The 27,457-nt window shown below is 40.5% G+C and overlaps 2 protein-coding genes across 2 annotated transcripts; both read right to left on the bottom strand.

Annotated features, from left to right (window-relative positions):
* Window positions 1-238: 238 nt before the first annotated feature.
* Window positions 239-15,418, bottom strand: LOC145469332 (galactose-3-O-sulfotransferase 2-like). Its single transcript, XM_081453014.1, has 3 exons — window positions 12,046-15,418; window positions 9,328-9,662; window positions 239-7,622 (listed from the first exon to the last, which is right to left on the bottom strand). Exons 2-3 carry the CDS (start codon window positions 9,450-9,452, stop codon window positions 6,479-6,481), a joined length of 1,269 nt encoding a protein of 422 aa, XP_081309140.1. The 5' UTR covers window positions 9,453-9,662; window positions 12,046-15,418; the 3' UTR covers window positions 239-6,478.
* A 2,046-nt stretch (window positions 15,419-17,464) lies between these two features.
* Window positions 17,465-27,237, bottom strand: LOC145470498 (uncharacterized). Its single transcript, XM_081454313.1, has 7 exons — window positions 26,707-27,237; window positions 24,016-24,079; window positions 22,170-22,254; window positions 21,288-21,874; window positions 20,926-21,121; window positions 19,547-20,316; window positions 17,465-18,873 (listed from the first exon to the last, which is right to left on the bottom strand). Exons 1-7 carry the CDS (start codon window positions 27,235-27,237, stop codon window positions 18,182-18,184), a joined length of 2,925 nt encoding a protein of 974 aa, XP_081310439.1. The 3' UTR covers window positions 17,465-18,181.
* Window positions 27,238-27,457: the final 220 nt, after the last annotated feature.

The raw sequence follows: 27,457 nt of genomic DNA, 5'->3' as shown, positions 1-27,457 counted from the left end.
CAATTTCTCTGATTTATCCATAGAGCATCAACTTTTATTTGACTGAAATCCCACACAAGTTCGCATTGCAGACCTACTTTTTATTGTGTAGCCTGGGGCAACAATAAACAATAGCTGTTATCAATAATGGCTTGATATTAAGCTGTTCAGGGCTTTTGGTAAGTAGAGGTGACGTGAAAAAGTGGGCAGGCCAAAAAAGAGCCAGCAGGGGTTGGGTGGTGGTTGAGGGGCGGGGGGGGGGGGGGAATAGAAAAAGCCCCCGCTTGAGCTTTGCACAGGCTCTTTTTTTGTGTTGTCCCTAGTTACTGACCAAAAGCCTGGAGCAGACTAGCTCAATCATATCTATTTTGCGAACAGGGGCTTGTGTTCAGTTAAATGAAAAACCCAAAATGTGAATTTGTGACAGTTACATTGGACACCTTAGGAACTCTTGCATGTATTTGCAGTAAACAATGATCTGAACCAGGGTTAGGACTATACCTCATGTAAAAAGAACCAAATGTCCAGCTTGGTTTGGGTCCTTTATGTGTTAGGTCTTCCCATTGAAACAGTCAGTTGCAGTCTACTGCAAAACTTAAAGATACCTCCCTAAGATAGCAATCAAACACTTACAGGTATGGTCGTAGCTAGTAGCAGGCAAACCAAGGCACTCACCTCAGTCATGTTTTTTCGGTTTTGTTGTTCTTAGACATCATAAACACTCTAAACACCTAGGAAGAGAACTTAACCATGGACATTGCATTGGTCGTAATGTTTGGACATTGCGTCAGTCACACTGTTTTCATGGACATTGCGTCAGTCACAATGTTTTCATAGACATTGCATCAGTCACAATGTTTTCATGAACATTGCGTCAGTCACAATGTTTTCATGGACATTGCGTCAGTCAGAATTTTTACTGGCTATCTGTCCCTGGTAGGTAGACAAATTTAGAATACATGTAGTAATACATGTATATTTGTTTTTGTGACATTTTGAAGCATTTTAGTGGACACTTATGTCAAAATTGTGCAATGGTAATATTAATAGATAACGAGAATGCCTTAAGTTCATTTGATAAACAGACACATCAAGTGTTGTAAGAATAACATGATTAAAGCTATTGCTCAGTTTTGAATCACATTGCTCAGAAAATTCTCCCTCTCTGATTGACTATCATTGGAAGATATTTAATGTGGAATTGGACTTACCTGCAAAAGTTACTGAGCTGAAAGATCTGTGGACTTAGATTTAATTCTGTCAATTGAAAGAAATTTTTATATTACCCTATTGTTTGTTAAACGTTCCAATAAAAAAAATTAATTCTATATTTCCTCGTTTGTATTGGTTTCTTTTTCGCCACATCAGTTGATGGTTTTGTGTTCTGCGGTTTCTTGAAGATCAATTTTCTCCGACTGCAGTAAACATCCACATATAAGAACAAAATGGATTAAGAACATCAGGCTGAAATTTAGCCCATAAAGCACCATATATACAAGAATCAGTTCAACCTGATAAATAAATATGCTCTTATATAATAAGGGAGAGGGTGTTGGAATAAGAAAAAATGTTGAAACTAATGTTACATTTCTGACCATTTCCACTCTTCATGTTGACTAGTTTGCTACCTGACAGATTTTTTTTTTTTTTTATTTATTGATTTACTGATTTGGTTTCTTACTTACTTATTTATTTAAAATAAATGTGCTAACTAAACCTGTAATAACATGTTATGTGTAGTATTTCTAAGAACATCTTCAGGCTGATTTCTCATTAAGCATCCGATAAATAAGATCGAACTAGATCAGCCTGAACTCCAAAACCATGTGTTCTTATATGCAGGTGTTTACTGTATCCCTAGAACTTAACACCTCATTGCTGTTGAGAATAAGGAAAATCATTTTGTAGGGAACTATAAACATTTATTATATGGCTTTGGCTTGTAGCCGATATAACGTGCGCTCTAATTGGCAAAGAGCGAGATCTGAGCGGTCATTATTTAGCTCTTATTAACCGAGCAGGAGGTCTGTATGGGAGAATCTTGACCGAGGTCGTGAGTACAGACCGAACACAGTGAGGTCTGTACACACGACCGAGGTCAAGATTCTCCTATACAGACCGACTTAGCTCGGTTAATAAGATGTTTATTATATGGCAAAGAAAGAAACTTTAATTCATTTAATGTAACTGGTTTGCTGACATTTTGCTTGAAAACGGAGATGAGCTTAACTTCAACCTGCCGAAATTTGCTCGTCCTCTTTACCTTTTTTTTTTTTTTTGTCATCAAGCTTTTTGGCACTTCCATAAATGATTGAGAAGAAAATGAAAGAAAACGGTGAACATTTTTGCATTTCAGTTTGCTACTTTTTCAACGCAAAATGAAACCGGTCTAGATGCCGGTCTAGATGGGAAAATCTAGAACGCGGCCAAAATCGATTTCAGCCAATCAAATTCGTGAATTCGATAGTTCCCAGTCCTTGTGAGACACAGCCATATAATAAGTAGCCGTAACGCCCACGGGCCGATTACGGATTATGCAAATTAGGAAGAGCCCAGTTCTGAAAATTCAAGGGCATTGAAACAATGAAAGCCGATTAAAAACAGTAAGAAAAGTAAATTTAATTCCGATTAGCTAAAAGTTTAGAGATTTTTCCTTAAAAAAATTTATATAGAAGTCGTTTTTGACTTACCAGCAGGTAACCTTGGCGGGCACTAGTGAAAAACAATCAAAGTTTGCCGAAATCGCTTAGGGAAAAACACCATCGGCAGATCTGCCATGCATCCTGAGCAGAACACCACGAAGAAACTTATAAGTTATCATCTTAGTCACAACAATTACCGAAGTATTGAACACCGTCGTCACAGTTCTCATCAAACAGATTCCCTCGCTTTAACACAAGCAAGTGTAAATCAGCTTCCAGGATCATCAGATGTACGCAATCGGGCGGTTTCTGTCGGTAGCAGTGTTTCTGATAACTGCAGGAAGTTTCAGACATTCAGAAGGCTTGAAAAGTTCATCTGTAAATCCCAGAATGAAGAAGGTGAAGATATGTTGTCGAAAGCGAATGTGAAGATCGAGTTATTCTGAGCAGTGCATTCTGAAGCATTAGTATTTTCTTTCACCGAAAGACCTTTTGTTTCGACTATTTTGAAGCACTTTCTGTCTTTTCTATATACGTTGACGTTTCGCCACAAAAGTCGGAAAAACTCCCCCATCAAGTTGTGGCACCACGGTACTAAAATACCTTTTTGAGGCTGGGACAATCATATTTCCCGTCAAGAAATGCGTACTTTTAACGGAAGACGTAATACAGTGGTGAAGTTCACTGACTGCATAGTTTTGCCCTGGGTTTGAGACGATGAATGAATCGGTAAACGCGCGCATCGCCGGGTGTAAATTGACGACTTCCGCTCGAATAATTTTTTTCTTTTCTTTAATTCATGAGCCATATAGTAAACAACTTAATAACCTCGACTGTTGGGTCGTTACTGGAAAATCTCAAACCTCGGCCAACCGTATTGACCGAGCGATAGCGAGGTCAATACGGCAAGGCCTCAGTTTGAGATTTTCCCGTAACGACCTCACTCTCGGTTATTAAGTAGTTAGTAATTGTCTTGATGTACCACAAATTCTCAGAACTAGTTAAAAGAAATGTCGCACAATTAGCGAGGAGAGTTGAAATTTCGTCTTTAAAGCTTGGACCGAAAGATAAAGAGTTGAGAACAGACTGACAGAATGGGCATGAAATCTTGAAAATGTTTTTTGATGAAAACGCAGCGAGTTTCTGTTATCTGTTTCCTCCTTTGTTTTTTATCTTTATGTTTTAACTCCTAAACACGAAATTGTTCCATTATTCTCAAAGAAGACTTACTTCCTTCTACCCAGTCTTTGACCGTGTTGCGCATCGAAGCACCACTTTGCAGTGCAAGGTTATGTTATATATCAAAAACACAGCTTTGTTTACTAGAAACAGGCCCACAAGATAAACAAGTTGAAGGTCTGCATGGTTGGAGTGTTTTTATGCATCAAATGCCCCTCGTACCCTGGATTGAAAGAAAAGTCAACAGCGGATGTGAGGTAAAATTATGTTTTAATTCCGGTAAGTGTAAACGGTGTGTAAAATAGGATTGTGGACTGCGGAGTGCAGGCCTGGACTGCAGACTGCCTGGACTGCAGACCAGTCCACCAGGGGTGAGTATAAAATGCAGACTGTGGGTTGTAGACTGCAGACCAGGAGTAAAATGTAGACTGTAGACCTCTTACTGAATCATGTTACCATTTCCATCATTGGGGGCTGACCGTCACAGGCTAACCAGGGAGCGTTATTTAGACCAAGTGTTGTTCGGGCTAACATTAACCGGAGTGCAGACTTTCACTGCAATTAGCCTGAATAACCCTGTTTACGGTCATCAATCGATAATGGAAATAACATGATATAAAGCTTGAAATACGGTCAAACCTGTATATAACGGACCTGTATATAGCGGTCACCCTGTGTATAACGGTCACTGAACACTTCCCAAAAATCGTCCCTTATATTTACTGTTAAGTTGACCTGCATATAGCGGTCACCTGTATATAACGGACGCGGTCACTCTTTAGACTCTCTGAATCCACAATTTCATATCTTTTACATGTATATTACGGTCACGAAATTGGGTTACGATTAACGAATACTGACAAGCTTTATTCTTAAGCTCGTTAAATCGCAGCCACCAAGGCAGAGGTCTCACAAAAATACAATTAGTACTGAACAAAACTACTAATACGTGTCATTGCCTACGACCGAAAAATGCTTACTGTAACTGGAACAACACAACTGTACCACACTGTTTTCACTTTCGCCATAGTCCCCTGATTATAACACTGTACTGTACTTATCTGTCTCAAATTGTTGTCAATAAATGTAAAGTGAGTAATTTTCCACTTGAAAACGTTGTTCATTAGCTTTCAGTAGACTCTTACTGCACCTCCCTAAAAGTACACCACGGACATTTTATGGACCTTTTTTATCGTGTTTATTTCGTTGCTGTTACTCGTTATTGTCAATAAAACGCAAATTGAGTGATTATTTGCACATAAAAATGCTATTTATTAACTTCCAGGGGAGTTTAAAGCAAACCGGTGTACAGCGGTCACCCTGTATTTAACGGTCACCTGGCCATTTCCCAAGGGTAACCATTATATTCAGGTTTGACTGTAGTTCTTACAAAACCTTGGGCTATTTCCTTTTGTCCCTTGAATCTGTGGAACACACGTAATACTGGTGCAAAAAAATCCTTGCATATTGGTCAGTGGTAGATCTAAAAGGGTGGTGGAGGGACCTCTTTGAAAGAGGGCAGTCCCCCACGTTTTGATGAAATGAAAGGCCCATTGGAGCATAACACTTTTCAGCTGACCCTCTCTCACCCAGCATCCGAATGACGGTCATTTTATGGTCATCACTCTGTGGTCCCCTTTTCTGAGCAAGGGAGGGTCAGTCTTCACATCACTGCTCCCTTGGAGAAATGGATAGTGGCTACTTAAAGGGGGCTGGCCACGTAATAGAGGTAAAAACAATAGGAAAGCCCTCATCGGGACGCCTAATAGGGATGGCCATTTAATTGATGGCCGCTTGATAGAGGTTCGACTGTTTTAAATGACAAAACTCCTCTAAGTCTTAAATGCTTATAAATATTAATAGGGTGACTATTTACACATTTGCCAACTCAAAAGTCATAAAAACACTAAAGTAGAAAAAGAATTCCGAACTATTAACAGGGGAAAGTAATGGAAATAAGACTGAAAGCATAACATCGGCATCACAGTGTAACTTCATAACATTCTAACTTCACAATAAGGCATGCTTGTCAACTTTATCAACTTAATTAACTTTTGCCTGGTGGATAGTACTCATTACAGTGACCTCAGGGGGAAACTTGAATCTTCATCGTGTTTAAATGAAGGATGTTACTTACTTACTTATCTATCGCACATCTTCATCAACTGTACAAATGATGAGAGCAATTAACAGGTCGGTATTGGACTGGAACTAGCTTGCAATGGAGGATCATAATGTCATTTGCTTTTGAAAAGACTCCCGCACTTAAGCCTCCATTGCAAGCTAGTTCCAGTCCAATCCCGAGAACACGACTACGGCCTTTTATGAAACATTTGAGTCTGACCAACCAACCCCCTTCCACCAAATTCTCCCTCCCTTCTTATTTTCCAACCCCTACGGGATGGACCATCACTTTTTAGAGGGAGGGGTTTGGCAATTTTTTTAAACAAAATTCCTGTACAGTAAAAATTGGCTGAAAAAAAATTGTGCAAGAGGAGCAATGGGGTAAAAATCGAGCAAGTTCTTTCTACTATCCAATTCTTGTGCAAGTTATTGCCCAGCAACAAAAATCATGCACAACCAAGAGGTGATAAATATATTTATGCCCCAGAAAATTCCTCCCCCCCCTCCCCCCCCCCCCCCACCCCAACCTTCAGTTCTACTTTTACAATATATTTTTATAGCGGCAAAGGATCGTAAGCGAGGTCTTTCGCTACATCCCAGCTAATTGTATTGTCAGGTTCTTTCTCTTTGTCTAGCAATGTCTTGATGTAACCTGCCGATTTTGAGAATTGTTTATTTCTCAAGTGTTCAAGATATGCATTTTCTTTTCTAGTTATCTTTTCACATTTGTCCTTTATTTCTGCTGGCAAGTTTGGATTTAAAACAGGTGACTTCACATATTTGCCAGGATAAACTAATTGAAGGGTCAAAGTTCCGTTAAAGCACCTTTCATTCATTTCTTCATTCATCCGATGAAAAGTTTTCAGGTCATCATAAAACCCTTCCCCCTCCAGGTTTATTTGGCGCCAAAATGTCCTGTTAAAGTGCTTGTACAATAACATATCAGCTTTGTTCCATCGTTTGATGTTCTCTTTTAAGTTGTCACTCATTTCAGCTCTTTCTTTATCCACTCTCGCATTGGATTTAATGTGGAAAAAATCTTCAAATTCCCAGCAAAGCAAGCGTTTCATTAGCACCATAGACTCTTCAAAGTATTCCATGATCATCACCAAATCAAATTCTTTTTCCAAAAAGGCAATGTACTCTTTGACTGCTGTCAAGTTCTGGTAGAACTGGTAATCTAAACCAAAGTCAAACATCATGGGATTTCTGGCTAAAACTGATGATCGACTTGCAGTAATATTTTTAAATTCTATTCCATTCCTGAGAAATGACTTTATAGATTTTGTTGGGTCCTTACCAAAACCAAAAACTTCACCGAATTCCACGTAGTTAAAAACTGATTCAAACTGGTCTACCGGGTCTCTGAGGATCGTAATGTACATGCTGGTGTCCTTTGGGAAGAGATGATGCATGGTTTTTTCATTGTATCTTGTATGACTGCACAGAAAATTTGGTTGAATTCCATTGCGCGGCAAGGCATGTATGAGGCGAAATCGATGAGGCCAGCCAATCATTGAGTCAATGCCGAGAACAAAAGAAAGATCGTTAGAGTTGCCGTAACGGAAGAAGATGTTAGCCACAGTGGATGATCCTGTTTTGTGTGTCTTGAGAAAGAGAACCTGTCTAATAGGAACACACTTGCCAGCTGAGATAAGCTTTAATATCCGTCTGGTTCTCTCAACTGTTAATTGGTGTCTGTTAAAAAAAGAAAATACACAGATGTTATTAGAAAGATCTTACTGTGCCTAATTCAATACTACGTGAAATCTGAAGTTCAAAGCCTAAAGCCTGGTTCACACTTGTCAGATAAGCACAAGAGTAAGCACAAGAAAATGTTAGTTGAAATAAGCATATAAGCACAAGCCCAAAAAAAGAAAGACCATTTTCCTTTTACTCATCCTTGTTTTTATGCTTATTTCACTAGCTAGTGTTGCTTATTTTACCAGTGGGATTACTGGCATGAAATAAGCACAAGAATTCAACCAATCACCACCTTGTTTCTCCAGTGATGTAGCTGTAACTTGCACTGTCTTTACTAATGATTGTGTTTCTAGCAGCTAACAATCATAATTATCATGACGACAACAAAGGAACCTTGCAAAAAAGAAATAATTAAAAATGGTTCCAAATCTGCCAATTACAACCCATAGATGTGGCATTTTATACCCACTGAAGTAAACTTCTGTTTCCTGAGAGGTCCACTAAGATGACTGACGGAAAAAAACCACAAAACCATTGATTGAGCAGAGTTTGTGTGTAACTGAAACACACAGACGTAAAGGTACAGTAAGGTAAAGTCTTCACACGAGCCATTAGTGGCCCATCAGGCTGTAGCTTATCCTGGTTTCCATAGCATGAAGTGACTAGGAGTATTTCTACTCCCCCCTGGATGGGATGCTAGTCCATTGCAAGGTCACCCCCAGCATTAAGTGCACTGGTGCCCATTTATACACCTGGGTGGAGAGAAGCACTGTGAGAGTTAAGTGCCTTGACCAAGAACACAACACAATGTTCCCAGCCAGGGCGCAAATCCGGACTGCTCAATTTGGAGACGAGCACACTAACAATGAGGCCACCATGCTTCCACAAAGCCACAAAGAAATACACAGAGCCACAACCTAATCTAGGGAGGCGCGGTGGCCTCATGGTTAGTGCGCTCGTCTCCAGATCGAGCCCTGACCGGGGACATTGTGTTGTGTTCTTGGGCAAGACACTTTACTCTCACAGTGCCTCTCTCCACCCAGATGTATAAATGGGTACCGGTGAACTTAATGCTGGGGGTAACCCTGCGATGGAATGGCATCCCATCCAGAGGGGAGTAGAAATACTCCTAGTCACTTCATGCTACAGAAACCGGGATAAGCTCCGGCCTGATGGGCCACTTGGCTCGTATGCAGACTTTACCTTTACCTTACCTTACAATCTAATCTAAATAAAAATGTCCAAGTCCTCCCAAAAGGATTTAAACTTAATATATGACCTGCATACTGGTTGGACATTGTTCTGCAGAAGACCCTGGAATTCAGATTGAAAAGCAGGTCTATAGCTGTCATGGCAACAGTGCCTTTAGGGGCAAGCTCCCTTTAATCTGGCCCTGACCCTCTCCCAGCCACTCAACCCCTTGCTCCATAACAAAAATGTTCTGGCCAAGTCTCAAGGTGTAAACACTGTTCTGATTAACATGAAACCCTATGTGTGACAAAATGATTCCCAACCCTAGTTCTAACTTTTTGGATCATCTCCTGACCTCTGAAACCCGCCGTCTGCTTGTTTAACAACATCAGGAAGAATGCCACTGATAGAATTCATCTTTTTTAAGCCGCAATTGAACAGTATTTGAAAAATTATAACAGTTGAAGCACAACAAAAACTGGAATTTTCCAAGAAATAAAGAACTTACTGATCAGTACTGCGATGTGGTAGTCTTTTCCAGAGGTAATTCACTTCACCATGAAATGCCACTAAAAGCAGAAGACCTAACATGCAGGAAACCAGAAGATATCTTAACCGTGACCACCGTCCCATGAGGGAAATGCAACAAGCCACAGCTTCGATTACTGCTAGCAGTAGAAGTCACTGGTGCGGACAGTATTTAAGGGTTGAAGGGTTTCAGTTGGTGTTTGCAGCTTCTCTGGTTGACAAGGACTGTTCACAGTTTCAAACTCAGAATGGCAATATATACAGTACTGTGCCCATTTTCTTCACATGTTCCAACTGATGTGAAGGTTATAATTCCTTTTAACGAAAGATGAAAGATTGAAGGCATTCAATATTTGACGGATTATAAGAAAAATCAGCCACTGTCATTATATTCACGTTCCCCAAAATACGCAGAACTTAGTCATTTCACATTGCTTTTTGCAAAGGACCAGTGGCTAAGAAATGTACATATGGGTTGTTGACCAAGCGTGAGGTCAAGATGGCTGGATATTGGTCAAGTTCTTTTTCTGCGAGTTTACAGACCAAGATGGAGTCGAGGTCCATAAACTCGCAAAAAATGAACAAGGCCAATATCCAGCCAACTTGACCATAGTTAATAGAGGGGACTGGTTGTGAGGCCCAGCAAACATCAAAGGAGTAAACAAAGATGCCAAGATTTATGTCAGAAAGTCCCGACAGTGCACAAACTTTTGTTTTGCGCTCATACACTATGCATGAATTACACAACCAACACATTTCTATCGGTTGGTTCCTCAGTGCGGAGTAAACAACTATTGTGTTTTGTGCACCGTCAAGGCCAAAAAAGCGAACAAAAACATACAACAAAGAACTTTGTCGAGTTTCATAACCGTTCCCCTCTATCAACTTTGTCTTGACCAAAAAAGCTTGGTCAATAAAGGATTACTAAAGCTTTCAGAGAAATTTTTCTTGCGGGACATGGCGGGTAGTCCCGAGCGGGCAAGATATCCCCATCTTGCCCAATCGGGTAGCCAATCACAGCACAGGATTTGATTTATCTTGCCCGTTCACGGAGCTAGCCACATAATAAGAAGATTTATAACGCAGTGTATGCACTGAGCCTTTATTCTGCTCATTAAAAATAGATAGTGAGAACAACTTGACCTGTGTCCTGGATTCGTGTAAAAGCCAGTGCATTAAAGTCACCAGACACGTATGCAACCATGAACGGAACTAAAATGCCATATTACTGACTGCCAATTGATTGAAAACATTAAAAAACGATAATCAAATAATAGTCAACAAAAATCAATGACAATTGATAGCAGTTAGAGGACTTGAGGTTGTGATTTTCCATTGGCCATCCATTAATAAAAATAAAAATAATAATAATAATATTAATAATAATAATAATAATAATAATAATATACCAGTACAGGATAACCCCATCAGTGTAATAAACACTGGTATCAAAGGAGGTCCTGTTATTAGAGTACATAAGTAAAAATACAAAAGGTCTGAAAGATACAAATTCACTAAAAAAATTGTCACAAGGCCATTTTCTGAAAGAAATCAATACCGTCATTGTTTTGTCACTGATTGATCACACAGGCAAAATTAAGAACGACAAAGAATTTAGATATAACGTATTAGTATTTCACTACTACCTAATACAGTTACGATAATTAACTGGACGTCAGGTTGAGCAAAATATTGTGATTTGTCAGTGGCGAGCAGATCAATAATTATTACTTCCTGAACGCGAGGTTGAGGCAAATAATTGATTTAGGAGAGAATGTCTCGGCCAATGAAAAGGAAGAAAATGTGTATCGAAATTATCTTAAAAAATTTGGTTTAAAAAGAATTAACTTTTAACATAAACATGTATTTCCACCACTCACAAGTCTCTTTCACCAACCACAACAGCGTGCATTTTATCGATTTTGACGCCAATGTCGATATTTGTGTACGCCGTCATAATCAGTATTGTTATTGCGATTTGTTGTCAATTTATAATTTACATCGACAAATTACTCAGCATCGACTAAAAATAGATTCGAACGGTCAAATTTGTTTAGGCGGAGTATTGTTAATTGTTGTACGCTCGCTCGTTTGCTAAGGTCGTTTTTAACGCCTTCCACAGTCAGCGCACTGTTAGACAAACTGAAAATCCTGATTCTTGCATTTATTAACTAGGGTAGCGACTGCAAAACCCGCTGGATTCCTAGGGCACGCCGGCGATGGCCATTAAAATGTCTGTCACAAAGAACATAAAAGATTTTGTAAATCTGCCATCTTCGCATTATTTAAGTTACACTGAAGATGGCAACACAAAAGGATCTAATAGTAGAGCTACAACAAAAGATATTTGCTTACGCTCAAGCAGAAATTCGTCCATATATTTTGTGCCAAGTACGTTTTCATGTAAAACAAAGCCACTTCGGGCAGCTTCAAAGCTTTCTTTCCACTTTCTGTATTAATTAAACCGTCGCTCTAAGACGACCCTTTAAGCGAAATTTTCCCCGCAAGTCCGAGGCAGAGATGACGGTGTACAGTTAAAGCAACACAGTAAGCTTAAAAGCCGATCACAATTCAAAGCATCGCCGAAATCTGCGTTCCAGTATCGTTTCGTTTCGGCCCTCGATTTCCCGTGCCTTTTGCATAACGACGTCTGGGTGGCAACAAGTAAACTTAAAGTAGTATCAATAAACTTACTTACCGATCACTCAAGACAAAAAGGTAGAAATAACTTCAGCACTGTTGCAAGTCAGCTTCCTTGTCATAAATTCACAAGTGAGTACGGCCGCTTGGAACTCCGTTTGAAATGTCGTTTGAAATGGAGCTGTCGTAGCCTGCGTAGCAAGCGTTTCCGTGGGGTTTGGAAGCAAAGAAAGACCGAGGAACGGGATTTTCGGTGTTTTGTCTGCGCGGAACATGGGGGGAGAACCAAAAAAGAGAAAGATGGGGGTGGGAGAGGGGGTTTCCTTCCTTCCCCTCCCCCTCCCCCCTCTTTTACTCGCTCCATTTTTCGCGCTGTAATTCTTTGCTCCCGAACCCCACAGAAACGCTTGCTACGCAGGCTAGAGCCGTCGATAAACACATGCACGTTTGCGTCACGCGCGGGCAAAGAATCATGGGCCGTGAAAATGTAAACAGTCGGTTTGATTTTGTTTAGATTTGTTCAACAAGGCATGTACAAAAACCCGAAACAACGAAACGAAACGAGCGAAACGAAACCACCGAAACGAGTAAAATAATAAATAAATACATGAAAACGTTAAAAAAAAAAAAAAACAGCCTTGATCTCTGGCTCGTTACTATGGCAGCCTGATGTCGTACCCAGATCCACATGAGTTACATCGTTACATCTCAAACCTGAAAGATGGATGAGCGCAAGGGTGTCGACGACCACCACGAAGACATCGAGAAAAAGGTGAGTATTTTTCACATTTTGAATGGCATGCTAGCTAAAACGAGAAATGTAATTTTAAAGAAAGGTTTCCTGGTCGTATCGTGGATTCTTAGGCGGTGGCGAATCGACAACGCCGAGCCCAGGATGTACGGAAACACAATCTCAAGAGTATCCGTGAAGAGCTGAGCGCCTAATAAGAAATTACTTTGAGAACTGCAAGAGTCACGAAGGCCTGACATTAATATGATTAAAGCCTGTCAAGTCGCCCTCGTTTTTCTTTAGAGATATACATTAAAGAAAGTCCTGGTTCGCACGAGGAATGCTGCAAAGTCATTCTCGAAAAGACCATTCGATTCGCCACCGTCTAAGAATCCACGATACGACCAGAAAACCTTTCTTTGCAATTAGATTTCTTGTTTTAGCTAGAATACTATTCAGAATGTGTAAATACCCACTTTTTTCTCGATGTCTTCCTGCTCGAGACGCTTGCGGTCATCCACCTTTCAGGTTTGTGATGTCACGATGTCACACATGTGGCTTGAGAGCAGGATCTGGGTACGAGATTCGGCTGCCATAGTAACGTGCTAGAGATCAAGGCTTTTTTTTAACTTTTTTATTTATTTACTTACTATTTTACTCGTTTCGGTCGTTTCGCTTGTTTCGGTGGTTTCGTCTCGCTTGTTTCGCTCGTTTCGCTCGTTTCGTTTCGTTGTTTCGGGTTTTAGGACATGCCGTTCAACAAGCACGTTGTTTTATACGATCACAAATATATTTCTAGAAATTTTGGTCGGGATTTCCTCTCAGGGAGAATGTGTTCCGTTTGAAGTTGAACCCTGCCATTTTGGTTGAGACGAGTTGTATCGTATCGAGTCCGAGGCCAGCTCGAGTCTTGTCACAAGTCAAGTCTAGACAGGTTGACTTTTTTGTACCAGAGGTTCATGAACAGCACAAGGTTTGTCTCTTTTATCACTGCCGATTTCGAGGGTTAATTCGTGCTTTGATTCAGAGTTGTTTTTGAAAGAACCAAGAAGAAGTAAACATTCCATACTCCTGCAAAAAAGGGGGGTACCAATCAGGCATCACGCTCAATTATTCCATTAAATCACGCATCACGGATAGTTTCTTTTATCAATCACGCGTCAGGTAATAATTTAGGCCCAGTTCAGACGCCGAACTTATCCTGGGCCGAACCTAATACGTTGAATTAAGTACATGAAAAGTTCGGCGTCTGAATCAGTTAAGAACGGCTATTTGAATTTGGAACGGCTCAGCCGTTCTTCCCGCCTACCTCAGCCGGGAATTTCGTCTTTGGAACGGCTTTGATTCGGACGTCGAACTTTTCATGTGCCGAACCTACTGCATACACCTTGCCTGAAAACCGCTGACGTTTCGATGTGTTTTGGTTCAAACTAAATTAAGTTCGGTAAATTAAGTTCACCGTCTGAATCAACAGGTGTACTTTTGATAATTTGGGTCGGTCCAAATTCGAATTAAGTTCGGCTCATAAAAAGTTCGGCGGCTGAACTGGGCCTAAGTGCATCGCCAATTTTACTTTCTCGACCTTAAAAGCGTGTTTAAAAGGAGAGCGCTGCCGATTCAACCACAGAAATGCATCGGCAAATATTCGAAACATAATTCTGCCCGAAAATGAAAGTTATTGGCCAAAATAAAAGTGGCGACCCGTGAGGAGACCGACAGATTCGGTTTGTACCCAGGAGGCTCTTGGATAATCTGTGAGAGGAGTTGGCACCGTCTATAAACAGGCTCCTGACGAGCGCGGAAAAAATGAAATAGGGTGAGCGAAGCGATCCTGGCGTGATGGGATTTTTCCCTCACTAGACCACTCTCGGCTATCTCCGCCCGCCTTTTTTTTTTTTACTTTCTCTATGACAAAGTCGGGAGCCTGTTCACAGGTTAAGCTGGCAGAGATCTGAGAAAACGTCTACGCCAGTTTTGCCATACTTTGATCCAGTCCCTTATGGTTGGCCATTCGTTTCAAAATTACGACAGGGTATGGCTGGTTTGCAGTGTCACGCAATCAAAAATAAAAATCATAACCACTCAATAAATTAACTCAAGAAGCTGGGGTATGAAACATGATTGACATATAAAAAAAACCTCGCCAAGATTTAGGTCTGTACAGTTTTTCATATTCCCGTTATTCGGAGAAGTGTTTCACACAAATTTATAGAGCTTTGCATGGAGTCGCCATGTTTGTGCCCCTCGGAGGGACACAAACATGGTGGCCGTAAAGTAACAGAAACATCCGTCATTGAGTTTTGCCATTGAAACGAAAAGTTATTACTCTAGAGCTCCGACACATTGAAATTAATACTTTTTCTAGAGCAACAACTGTTTAATTAGCAAAAACTTGAGCAAAAACTCATCGTTTTGACCATTCGAGAGCCTTATCGGGCCGCCATGTTAATGTCACATAACGCATAAACTTGGAAATTCAAACGTACCCTATTTCAAAATGACGGAGGAACCCTGTCTAGCTTAAACGCTGCAAAGCATCAAGTTATTAAAGGGTCTTACTTCTGATGAAACTAAAACTTCAGAATGATTGGTAGTTTCTTATTTTGGAAAATGATGACGTCACATGAAAAGCGGCAATACGCGGGTTGCTCTGCCGCGTATACTTGTTTACATACGTTACTATGGGCTTCAAGCCCATATATACGACCTTTTAGATCGCGTATATACAAGTTTTTTAAATGACCACATATTTGCATGCGTAAACTCAAGCGCGGGGATATGCGAAATAAGTGCCCAAGGCATACGCGTCCTACAAAGACCCATATATATCCGTGCTAAGATTCGCAAATTACGTTGTATATGTCAGTACGAAAAGTAGTTTTTGTCAGAATGGCTTTTTCATCTTTAACTAGGAATCGTCTATATAACGGCTGTGGTAAAATGTCTTGTATTGGTAAATCTGCCCTCAAGATTTTTTTCTTCAACCTGGTACGCTAATTGGAAGCTCCTTTTTTCCTAGTATATCGGCGGTTTATTTACTGAAACCCATAATTCTGGTGCACAATACGGTAATCATTAAATTTTAATTTAGGAAAATCTCGCGTATGGTCGGTATATCGCGCACTATTTCATGTAGTTGACAATAGTATACTCTTTATTTTGCTCCTTACCCTCAGTTTTTTCCAAACCTTCTCACTTTCCATGGAGATTGATCTTTTTAGTTTAGAGTTATCCGGGTTCTTTATAACTTTTATCGCCAAATATAGCAGCGGATGAAGTTGAATATAGTAGAGCTGTCTGGTTTTGTAGCCTTAAGCCCTGGTCGAACGGACTCATAAGGAGTCGCAAGTAGCCACAGGTTGAATTTGCGTAGAGACTTCCGTTGGGTGGCCAAACGGACTCGCAAGTTTCCTCGCAAGTACACTCAGGTCGCAAAAAACCCATTTCAAGGCAGACATATCCTGTATTTCATTGGCTAATAATAGGTTAACTGATAGCCTGCGTAGCAAGCGTTTCTGTGGGGTTCGGGAGCAAAGGATTACAGCGCGAAAAATGGAGCGAGTAAAAGAGGGGGGAGGTTCGCGCCCCATTTTCCGCGCAGACAAAACACTGAAAATCCCGTTCCTCGGTCTTTCTTTGCTTCTCAACCCCACGGAAACGCTTGCTACGCAGGCTAGCTAACTGAGGACGTCACCCAACTTGCGTTTACTTGGGTTGGGTGGCCAAACGGTGAAAAACTTGTGTCGACTTGCGTGCAAATTTGATCTCGACCAGAGTGAGCGCAAGTCATCGCAAGTCAACGCAAGTGCACGTAAGGCCTGGTCAAACGGAGTGGCAAGTGGACGCAAGTTGAGAACTTGCGTCTACTTGCGACTCCGTTTGGTCAGGGCTTTAAGGCTGCAAGTCGGCGCGTACAAGTTTGAGCCACACGTCATTTAAAGTGCTTTCACAAATAGAACAGGTTACATTAGTAATTATAAAACTACAGAGTAACAGCCATTTTTTCCGAAGGAAAAACGATCGAAATGTGGTTTCGTGACTGATGGAGACACCGTTAACTTGTTTGCTTTTCTTGCGGATTTATGTCGCATCTGATTGGTAGCTACACAATCGACATGTCGAAATCAAATCAAAGTGTTCACGGCTTTTTGACTGTCGGGAAAACTCGAAATCCAACTCGAAATCCAACTCGAAGTCCAACTCGAACTCGAACTCGAATCCAAACTCGAGCATGCCTTATTACTCCCTTGACTTTCACAGTAAAAATCCTTTGACAAGAACTTGATAAAACGTTCAGTATCAATTGGATGAATACATAAAATTTCTCCTTGACTGTCTTTGGTTTTAAAAGTCTGTTTCACCTACGCTAATAACCTGAGTGTTGTGCTTTGGTCGAAAACAAGCGCATTCTGCGTCGAATCTGAATGCATGGTTTGTTTCACTTTCCTTACTACTTATCAACGCTTGGTTCGTTTTAAATTTGTAACTGAGATATATTTCGTTGCTCAAAGAACAAAATTATTGTGTATGCGGAAGGGCCTTTGAGAAACTCAGCCACCGATTGTCGACCCCGTATTAAATCCAGAGATACAGAGCTAGACTAGTTCTGCAGTTCCTGTTGCACTTTTGCACATTCCAACACGGCACGCACTATCACTAACACCGTTTGTATTAGGTATAAGAACTTAGTTTTGCATAATAAACTTACTTGATCGATTACACAGCAACGTGTAACATGGTGGCAAAGAGTTAGAAATGTTCAAGCCGTTCTAAATCCGGAATTCTGGAACATCATGGCTTCTACCAGCTCCCTGTTTCCGAGTCTCAAAATGACGGGCGGTGACAGCATATGTCGAAGAGTTAATCGATTATTATGAACCTTTGCATATCGAAATGGAGTGTCTCAGGTCACCCCTGTCCTCGCCCAAGGCATCGCTCTCCAGTGGCGAAACGACGAACTAAAACGGCTCTGGGGCCTATTTCTGGAAAGCCCCGGAAACTTTTCGAGCCTGAATAGCCATTTTTAGTTAATCGGTATTTAAAGACAGAGAGGTGTATACGCCTGAAACTCCTTGTACGGAATGGAACCTCTGTTTGTATTAAGAATATGTGAATAAAACAGCTCTGTAATCCTAAGCTTTGAGATTTTACTATGGCTTTCCTAGGTACCAACAACCACATTACCTCACTCAAATTAACATCAATGAGTCAAAGCCAGAATTCTCACCAAAAGTCGAAATTGGCAGACAAATAACTGCACTCCAGTGTACTACTTCTTAATTGAACAACGCCTCTTGTAATTTCTTAATCGAACTTAAAACCACACTTCTCCTCCATGAATGGCTAGTGTAAGTAAAAATGGCAATGTAATAGATAAAAATATAAACCTAGTTTACTCATGGCGGTTGAAAATCGTCAAAATATCGATCGCATTTTCTTTGTTTATTATTATTATTATTTGGTCTCATGAAACGTCGATTTTTCCTAAATGTGTGAATTCCTGTAAATGTTTTTCCTTCACTTCTACGCTCGCTTCAAAAGACAAAGGGGAACTGTCCTTAGTGGTATACCTGTTCACTGATGTTAAAAAGTAAAAGGTCTTTGGGGCTAATTCGAGTCTAATGGGTAGCGTGTTAGAATAAACTCTTTCACCGGGCGAACCGGATAATTCAAACTTGTAAGTGCGATCGCTGCACACATTTGTTACTTCTAATGCAAGAGAAACTTTTGCGTAATTCCGTCTCAAGAATAAAAGACAGCCTGAGTCCAAGTCTTTCGCAATCGTCTCCGAACCGAACATTGTAAGTGGAACACCATTTGCAGTCGCTTCACCAGTCTTTGTAGAGCTTGCGGTTTCTTCGTTAGCGCATGCGCACAACTTGATATCAACTGAGTTATCTGCGCATGACTTGAACTTGCTGTACGTTGACTGTCGTTCGTAGCTTGTCAGCCAAACTTTGTCTTTAGCTTTAGCGTAGTGTTTAAGAGAGACTTTGAACATTTCATTCTCGTTATATCCGCTTGGAGGGATCACGTATAAGTCCATTGTCGTCATGATGTACTTTCCTTGGGAGCGTTGCTTAATATTTGTAAACGATTTGCCTACTAAGCGTTGGCAGTTACCATACCCGTATCTTTGAGTTGAGTTCTCGCTACCTGTTGGAACAAAATGGGTGAAAATTAAACCAGCAATTTTCCAGTGGTACCTGACTGATGAGAATGTGCGAATTGAGAAATAATTGAACCCCCCTCCCCCCATTACAAAAAGTCCCTTGGATCAGTGCGACACGCGCTGTGGACGTAAACATAACTAAGATATCGGGATGTAAATTCTAGTTGCTTGTGTAACGATTGATCTCATTACAAGGTAACAAGGAAGGGGGGTAAACAATTTAATCAATGGCTCATTTCCGAGTTGCCTTACGTCTTTCTATCTAAAGCGAGGCGTGGTGCACAACCATTCATATGAAAATGAGTAATGTAATGTAATGTAATGTATACTTAATTGGCCACTCCCAATTGGGGCTTTTCAGGACCAATGTAAACCAGCAATGATAAATAAATATTCAAATAAACATAACCGGGATAAGAATTCCAACTGGCGGGAGACAGACCAGTTGGCTATTTACAAGCACAGTCGAGAAGTTGAACTCGGGGCTACCGAGAACAACATCAGGAAGCGGTCAAATCCGGCGCTCTAACCACTCGGCCACGCTGCCTCCTCAAATTTGCATGTGAATGATATCTCATTGTCATATGAAAGGATGGACATCAAGACTGGCTCTGATCAAGAGGACAAAGGTAATTCGGAAAATGACCTATTCTTTACCTCCCATATGTTGTTTCTGTATAGCATCATTTAAAGTTCCTAGCGCAAATTCCGCCAGCCACTTATGACTTTCCGAGTTGTCTTCTGCTGGATTATAATTGTCGAAACCTTCACACTTGCACCGGGTCAGCGGCATCAGATTCAAGTCTACGCATGTGCGGTTTGCCGGTAAAACTGCAAATATACCTGCAACCAAAGAATTCTGGGAGTTCATTTTCTCGGGGTCGTTCAAACTCATAAGAGCTCTGTGTACATCAAGCAAGGTAAACAAGCGTTTTTGATTTGAAGCCAGAGCGAACATCCGCTGTCGGCCCAGTCTTTCAGCAACCCCGTCAGGAACAATGACGAAAAAGACTGGGTCGAACACTTCTCTCATTCCTTCCTCGGAGTTGTAGCTGTACTGAGTGTTTTTGTTTCCATGATCGGAAAATATCATAGTTAGAGTGTTAGGACAGGCAGCCATGTTGATCAGAAACTTGGCCATGTTAGCGTCCATGTTGACTATTCGTTTTCCAGTGTATTCGTGCCCAGTGTTAAAGTGCGTGAACGAAAGCAAAGGTTTCGCTGTACGATCAAGTGCAACCGCGTTGTGCATCATGTTGATGTAATTCATGAAATACTGGCTGAAGAACCGACCATTTAAACACACTTGAGGTGGAGTCTCAAAGTGGTTTGTCTCGTGGTATTTGTCAAGCACTGTGCCGGAGAAATGTAACAAACCAAAGTCATCAATGTGTTTCGCTTGCATCTTCCTTTGGAACTCACTCCACCTGCGATGAAAATTGATTTTATTTAGCTTACGTTGATGCTTTCGTAATGATCGGCTGATTACCATTTACACAAAAATTCTGCAAATTTCGGTCAAAATGCAAATGATAATACAATATTGGTTCGACCGAGCGGAAAATTTCCGAAATAAACGGAACGTCTTGAAAGGTGGTCCAAAAATGTCCAACCGAAACATTCGAATGGAAAATGTGCTCACCGTGGTCATTTGCAATTCTTAACCGCCATCTTGGAATCATGATCAGATCAAACGTCGCGCGCTCCCCTGCTAACCGCCTGTTTTGCAGGCTACCAGAACTCGAACCCGGACTGCCCGATCCGGAGTCCAACCAACTAATAATTAGGCGACCGCGCCTCCCACGTCCCAGCCACATACCTGATGAATACTGGTTTTTTTTTTTTAATATCTCATCAGTGGAATCTCTCCTAGGTGGACACTGCTGGTACCACGACCCCTTCGAAAAACATGGCTGCAGGAAACGCGACTTACACCCCTTAGGTCAAATCGTGGTAACCCCAAATAAAAGTATATTTTCGATTTAAGTAATTTACAAGTAAATCAACTTTTACTTTCATTGCTCCAGCCGCCGTACCTCTCTTTGAATTCTGAATGTCCTTCAGGCACTCCTCTCATTTCAAGGTCCGTTAACCCAATTCCCCATCTGTCATACCAACAAAGGTCCTCTTGGTAAAGGGTCTGATAACCCCATTCCGTGAAGGTCCCAAACAATACCTCCACACCTAGTGGAGCCTTAACGGTCTTTGCTGTGTCACCAATTGTGTTGTCATCTGGAAAAACGCAAAAAAGCACGCAGGGCGCAAACATCAAGTCTTTCATCCTATTGCACCCTCCCCCTTGCTCACCCCTCACCCCTCCCTAGGGACATAATAAACGAAAGGTCACTTCAGTCTGGAATTTTAGGTATTTAGTTCATTTCTTTATCACAGAGCTCACCTTTCATTACGCCGGAGAAGAATGGTCGTAAGTTGTCAAATGTCTGTTGACCAACACTCTGTAACAGTTCAAAGTCCATGGCAGTAGCCTTAATGTTAGGATCCTGTAAAATTTTCCGGAGTGCCCCGGACGCTCCTGGAAGAATTCGATAAAAATGCGGCCTGGAGATAGAGTCCAGCATGATAACGTTTATGTTGATGTTGCTTCTGTTGCCGCCATCTTGAACCTTCAGTAACATGGGCGGGAAGATGAGCGCTTGAAAAATATCTCCGCACTTGATGAACAGGAAACCAAACCCGTTTTTCCGGTTTCTTTTCACGGCTTCTTCTACTGTAGCTGTCATGGTTTCTTTTGGTAAAGGCCTCCAATCCGTTACTTTTCCCACGTCTGGATTGATAGAGCCTACTGTAGCGTCTGATGACCCACAAATTCTAGCGTCACATATCAGTTCATGATCTCCTGATCCGGCTGTTATTACAAACAAACAGATCTCTGGGTAATGAGGTTCGTCGCACTTTCGTTCCGGCTCGACATGTCCCGGATGTCCATAGTATCGATAGGCGTCCGCACAACCAACATTGTCTGGTCTGAAGGGAAGGTGTATCAAAGTATAAAAAACGTTTATTACAGGGTGACGCTTAAGTATTTGAATTGTATCTTCGCTTACTTAGAATGTTAGCTGAAGGTTAACTGAAGGTCGGCATATATTTTTCTTTTTTTATCGGCTAGCTAGAAATGACGCCAGGTCAGCTATGGTAAAAAGATTATGTATGGGAAAAACCAGTGCTTGAAGCACTTGGATAACATAATGGCTTCGAAGTCGCGCTCAGCTCATGATATCACTCTTTCCTAATCTAGCTAACTTTACAGAAGTGAACTTACCTGTGTAGTTTGCATTTAAGAGCAGTCGGCCACTCTTCATCAACATCTGAAGTCCTCTGAAGAGTGAGTTTGGGACACAGGTTCTCTGCATGGAAACGAAAAAGTATGTTAGTTAACAGTGGAAGCCCGTCTTACGGCCACCTCGTTATTACGGACACTTTATTGTGATCAGAACAAAAGCTCAGTCGGTCACTTTCCTATTTAAAGAACTCCTTTAATACAGCCATGGTTGGTGACCGGATTAAAGGGGGTTACACTGTTTTTGAAACATGGCTTCAATCCCATATAGTGGGATTTTTACTACATTTCAGTTTGACACAGTTGTAAGTGGGCAGCATTATTTATCAGTGTGGAACAACTTTCGAATACAGCCACATCACGTGAGCTCTTCTAAAAAAACGTAACATAGGGACGTTTTAACGTTTTCCGTGAGAGACCAAGCGAAATTTTGATGACGCAAGTGTTCCCGCGCTTAACAGCCTTTACATGTTTTAGTTTGGAGTTCTGATTGGCTAATTGCATTTGTTACTGTATCAAAGATTGCCTCTGTCATTATATCCATAAACCTGCGTTTCTCTGTCTAAATACTCTGTTTATATCATAGCTACGTAAAAAATGCTCGTCATTTTGCCCAGGTGATGACATAGAGAGGGCTCGAGCTTAAGCCACAGGCGAGGTTTCTTTCTGGCGGACGTAGAAGGCTCCTGAGAACAATGATATTAGCTGCAACGCGACAATGCGAGTTCTTAAGAAATTGCTTCTTCCACAGCCTGCTGGCACTGATTATCTGAGGAGAGTTTTTCGTACAGTGGAGCTCAATGACTGAGACAAGTGCTACAGTTTGCCTGTTACCAGCAACGGCCCTGACTTTGCGCTACCGTTTGTCGAAGGCAATCTGTGTTAAGTACCAGCAAGTACCTTTTAATGAAGAGATCACGGTTGCAGCAAGTGGATAACCTCTGTTCGATTTTAGATTGAAACATCGACGCAACCAGGAGTTCGCTTCGTTGCTGTTCATTTGAAAAGCGCGAAATGCCAAAGAGAAAGGCAATTCTTTCTTTTATTGACGTGAAATTCATAACGCTTGCGATGAGTAGCAGAGTGTCACGTTGGCTACCTTGGTCAATTGTGTTGGCTAACTCTAACAGGCATTCTTTCCTACAGGGAAATTCGTGTGGTAACTTGTTCTGTTCTTGTTCTGTCAAATTATATTGTACGAGTATCCTAGATGTTCTCGCTTCAAGTTCCCATTGCGTTAGTTTTGCAATAATATTAAAGACTCGACATTTCATTGAGCACTCTCTGGTTCCGAATAAAATCATTTTCTGGGTTCTTCTTCTTCCACCTGGGTCTGGGTCTTTTAATTTGGTTCGACCCATTACGATATCAGTCGTAAAAGGAAATTTATAGTCACACAACTCCCCTAAATATACATTACTTGCAAAAAATTTCGGACGTTTCATTTTCGTTCTCTCACCTCGGTCAAATTTCGGACGAAAAATTTCGCACACTTCGCTGAAACACAGATAACGTAAATTTACGCCTACAAAACACGTTTAAGACTGAAACAACATCAATGAAAATGATGGTTTTACGGTCTTTTACTGCACTTTCAAGGTTTTACAGATACACCGTCACGTGTCTAAACGAGAGTTCGTTCTGTAAAGGAACACTAGCGGCTTTGGAGCGATCTAAAAGTTCTATACCGTGCTGTAAATATTTCGGACGTTTAAAAATCTCGGATGGTTTTATTTTCAGACACTTTTTTGCCCGAAATTAAAATTCGCCGAAATGTTTTGCAAGTAATGTATCGGCAGCAATAAACCACAAACACAAAGAATCTTACCCACATGTCCTAGATGCAAAAATATCACAACGAACAATGCGACCGCAACAGCAATCAAAGTAATCTGTTAGAAATGGAAAAAAAATCGTCATAAATTTTAAAAATATATATCAGTGTTCAGTTGTTCCCGCTCGTTAGAAAATTGGAAATATTCTTTAGTCTTAATAATGATTTATCTTTCGTTTTTTTTAATTAATATACTTCTTATTGATTTATACTGTCGTAATAATGTCTTCAATCAGCTTGCTGTTTGTTTTTCAAGCTTTCCTAGCCTTTTTGTGAATGTTGACCCTATGTAAATCTCAAACAACGCCTTTTTCATTTGATGTTCCACTTAAAGATTTCAGTTTTAATACAACACATTAATGGTAAAATAAAGCAAAGCATGGTAGACTGAAGAGGTTTTAAAGGATTTAACGATTTATGAATAGCGTTCTTGAAGTGTAAAACCTTAAATAGGTGTAGAACTTATCAACAAAATAAAGTTTATGGAACTTGGACACGGTCTCTCGTTTCTAGATATCCTCTGTAAGTATCCTTTATCAGCTAGTTTCGATAGGTAGTATTTGAAATCTGACTTCGTGTCGTTGCTGTCACAGCTAAGTTGTGCCGACTGACTCCATTTTATAACTAGAGTTAGTTTTCTTCGATTTCTTAGCACGTCCCTTTGATTTCTATGACTTAGCTTCGATGTGTAACAGATCGATAGCTTCACGATATCTGGACACTGCTAAATAACTGAAAAAAATAATATTATACTCACAAAACTGCGCTTGAAATACCGCAACATTCCCTGCTGTTGATTAAAGGAGGTCAGGGTAGGCAAGTTGGTTTACTGGGTATTGCCTCACCAAACCTATCAAAAAGTTTTAATTAAGCCTATTCACGACATTTCCAAATTTACAAATAGGCAATTTTTCAAATTTATTAAAGTGTTGTGCGTTCTTAAAATATGACGAGCTGCTTTACGTTACTTAGCAACGTAAAACTTGAAATGGACAGGTTGGAATAGTATATAGTTCATTACGACCGTTTTGCATTGCTAATGGGTTTTAACTTCCTTAAAATGAAAACTGTTGAGCAGTGCTTTCATGTGGAATACTGTTTGTAATGCTGTATATTGCATAATGTTCATAACTTTAAATTCTATTGATGAAACCCCAGTGTGTGACCGTTCAAATGAAAGCTATTGAGCAGTACTTCCATATAGTACTGTTTATTAAATTGTCCAAGGTGGTTCTAAGAATTCTGTGAATGAAACAGTAGTGAGGGACTATTCAATTGAAGGCTATTGAGCAATACTTTCATGTGGTACTGTTGTTTGTGCAATTCAATAAAAGGTGCTCTTAAGGAGTTGGGTTGAGGATGAAGAAAGATACCGGGAACACCTGAACTACAGGCTACGGTGAAATTAAGAGAAAAAATGCAATTAACGTGGGTTAATTTTGCCAAATTTTTTTTCAAACATGCGCAGCTGAGCAAATCATTAGCTTGGTTCCCAGCTTTTGCACAAAGCGATGTTTGTTGGGGAAACATTCATTGTTTAACTCGGCTTTTAATTTTAACACTTCCGAAAGTGATGAGCAACTGTTTTTTTTTTTTAGTAAAACCACTATCTAGTCTTGTTAGTGCCTTTTTTGAAACTTAGAAATAAACACTGCAATTTTGAAAGTATGATTAGAGTATGACCAAAGTTAAAATTTTTATAGAACTATTAAATTTAGTGTATTTGCTATGAAAATGTCCCTTTTCTGAATGCTTTTGTGAAGACCTCTTTGCATGGAGAAAAGACGTCCCTTATAGAATGATCAGCCCGTTCCATACTGACCAACCCTGCAATCAGGGTGCAATCAGGGACACCCAACGACGACCGGTTCTTTCTCAAATGCTCAATCAAACCGCCGTTTTAGGTTATCTAGAGTGTTTTTAGGCTGCGGTGTAAATTTTTTTGTCTGTTCCATCATTCCAGGGGAACACGAGTCCTCACGAATTATTAGGTTTTTTCGTTCATTTCCTGAAAAACTTAACAGCCTTTACCTTTCCCAAAGTTATAACTGGCCTTTTTTGGTACCCGAAGCGACATTTTAATCAATCTGCAAACGACAGGCAGAGTTATATTTCTCACATCACGAAACTTCGATGTGACAATTCACTCAAGAAAATGGGAGGAGATTTTAGGCCTTCCGAACAAATAATTTACCCTGATAATTCATTGCCCTGTGCAATGTGAACTGCAAACCTGTTCAAGACGTTGAATAAGTGTTTTCTTCAAACATACATACAACCTTTATTATACACGATAAAAGACGTCAAAGCTAACAAGCTTGTGGGGTCGTGTACTAATAAGATACATAAAATAACTACAATTAATAGATAAATAATTAATACAGTTCATAAAAAATTAATACAAGAATTAAGTAATTCTTATAAAAAAAATATAATTTTGATAACAACGAATGAGATCAATAGTTAAAAATAAATAAAATTTTCCGATCTTTTGTTAATTATTTGTGGGGCTAAAACATTAAAATTAAATTCCTTAAAAGTGTTACAATTAACAACATTCTTCAAAAAAGATTTCAGGTCTGTGCTCTCTAGTATCGATCTATTAGTTCGCCCTATAGCGTTCCAGAGGACAGCCCCTCTATAGGAAATGGAGTTTTTAACGTATTTGGAGGTAAAACTCGGTACTATCAGCCCATGCTTCAGTCGTGAAGAAGGTCTGTCGCCGTGGATAATCAACTCTTCAGCCAAAGTGCTAGGGAGCATGCCATGATAACCCTTGAAAAAAAGTTTAATTAAAGAACGTTTATACATATATGTTAAAGTGTTCCACTTAACGGTAGCTAAAACGTCAACTGTTGGCATGTCCGGTGGAAAGCCAAAAATAATTCTAGCAGCACGGCAATGTTGTCTTTCCAATGTTTTAAATAACTCTGTCTGATTAACCCCGTCCCAGACGGGCATCGCGTACGTAATGGATGGCTGGATAACCTTTACGTAAAGTGACTCGCACACATGACTGGGTAGAAACTTGGATTTCTTCAGGAGGCTCAATTTGTTTGCAAAGTTTTTAATGACTTCTTTCAGGTGAGGTATCCAGCTCAGGTTTTGATCCAAGGTAACACCCAGAAGCCTGGCCGTAGCCTTGTATTCAATGATGGACTTGCCAATATAAATGGCAGGCAGCGGACCAATAAACCGAGCTTTGGAGAGTAACATTACCTCGCACTTGCCAGGATGTGGAGTAAGGCGGTTGTTAACACATCAGGTGAAAAGTTCTTCCAGGGCACAATTTAGTAAATTGCAGGCGACGTCTTGCGAGGAGCCTGTACAGAAAACCGTAGTGTCATCAGCGTACATAAAAGTATCTCCAGATTTAATGAATGAAGGTAAATCGTTCGTAAAAAGCGTAAACAAGGTAGGACCCAACACCGAGCCC

This window comes from Orbicella franksi, chromosome 15 (genome assembly GCF_964199315.1).
Source record: "Orbicella franksi chromosome 15, jaOrbFran1.1, whole genome shotgun sequence".
NCBI lineage: Eukaryota > Metazoa > Cnidaria > Anthozoa > Scleractinia > Merulinidae > Orbicella > Orbicella franksi.
This window is presented reverse-complemented; position numbering and strand designations above follow the sequence as displayed.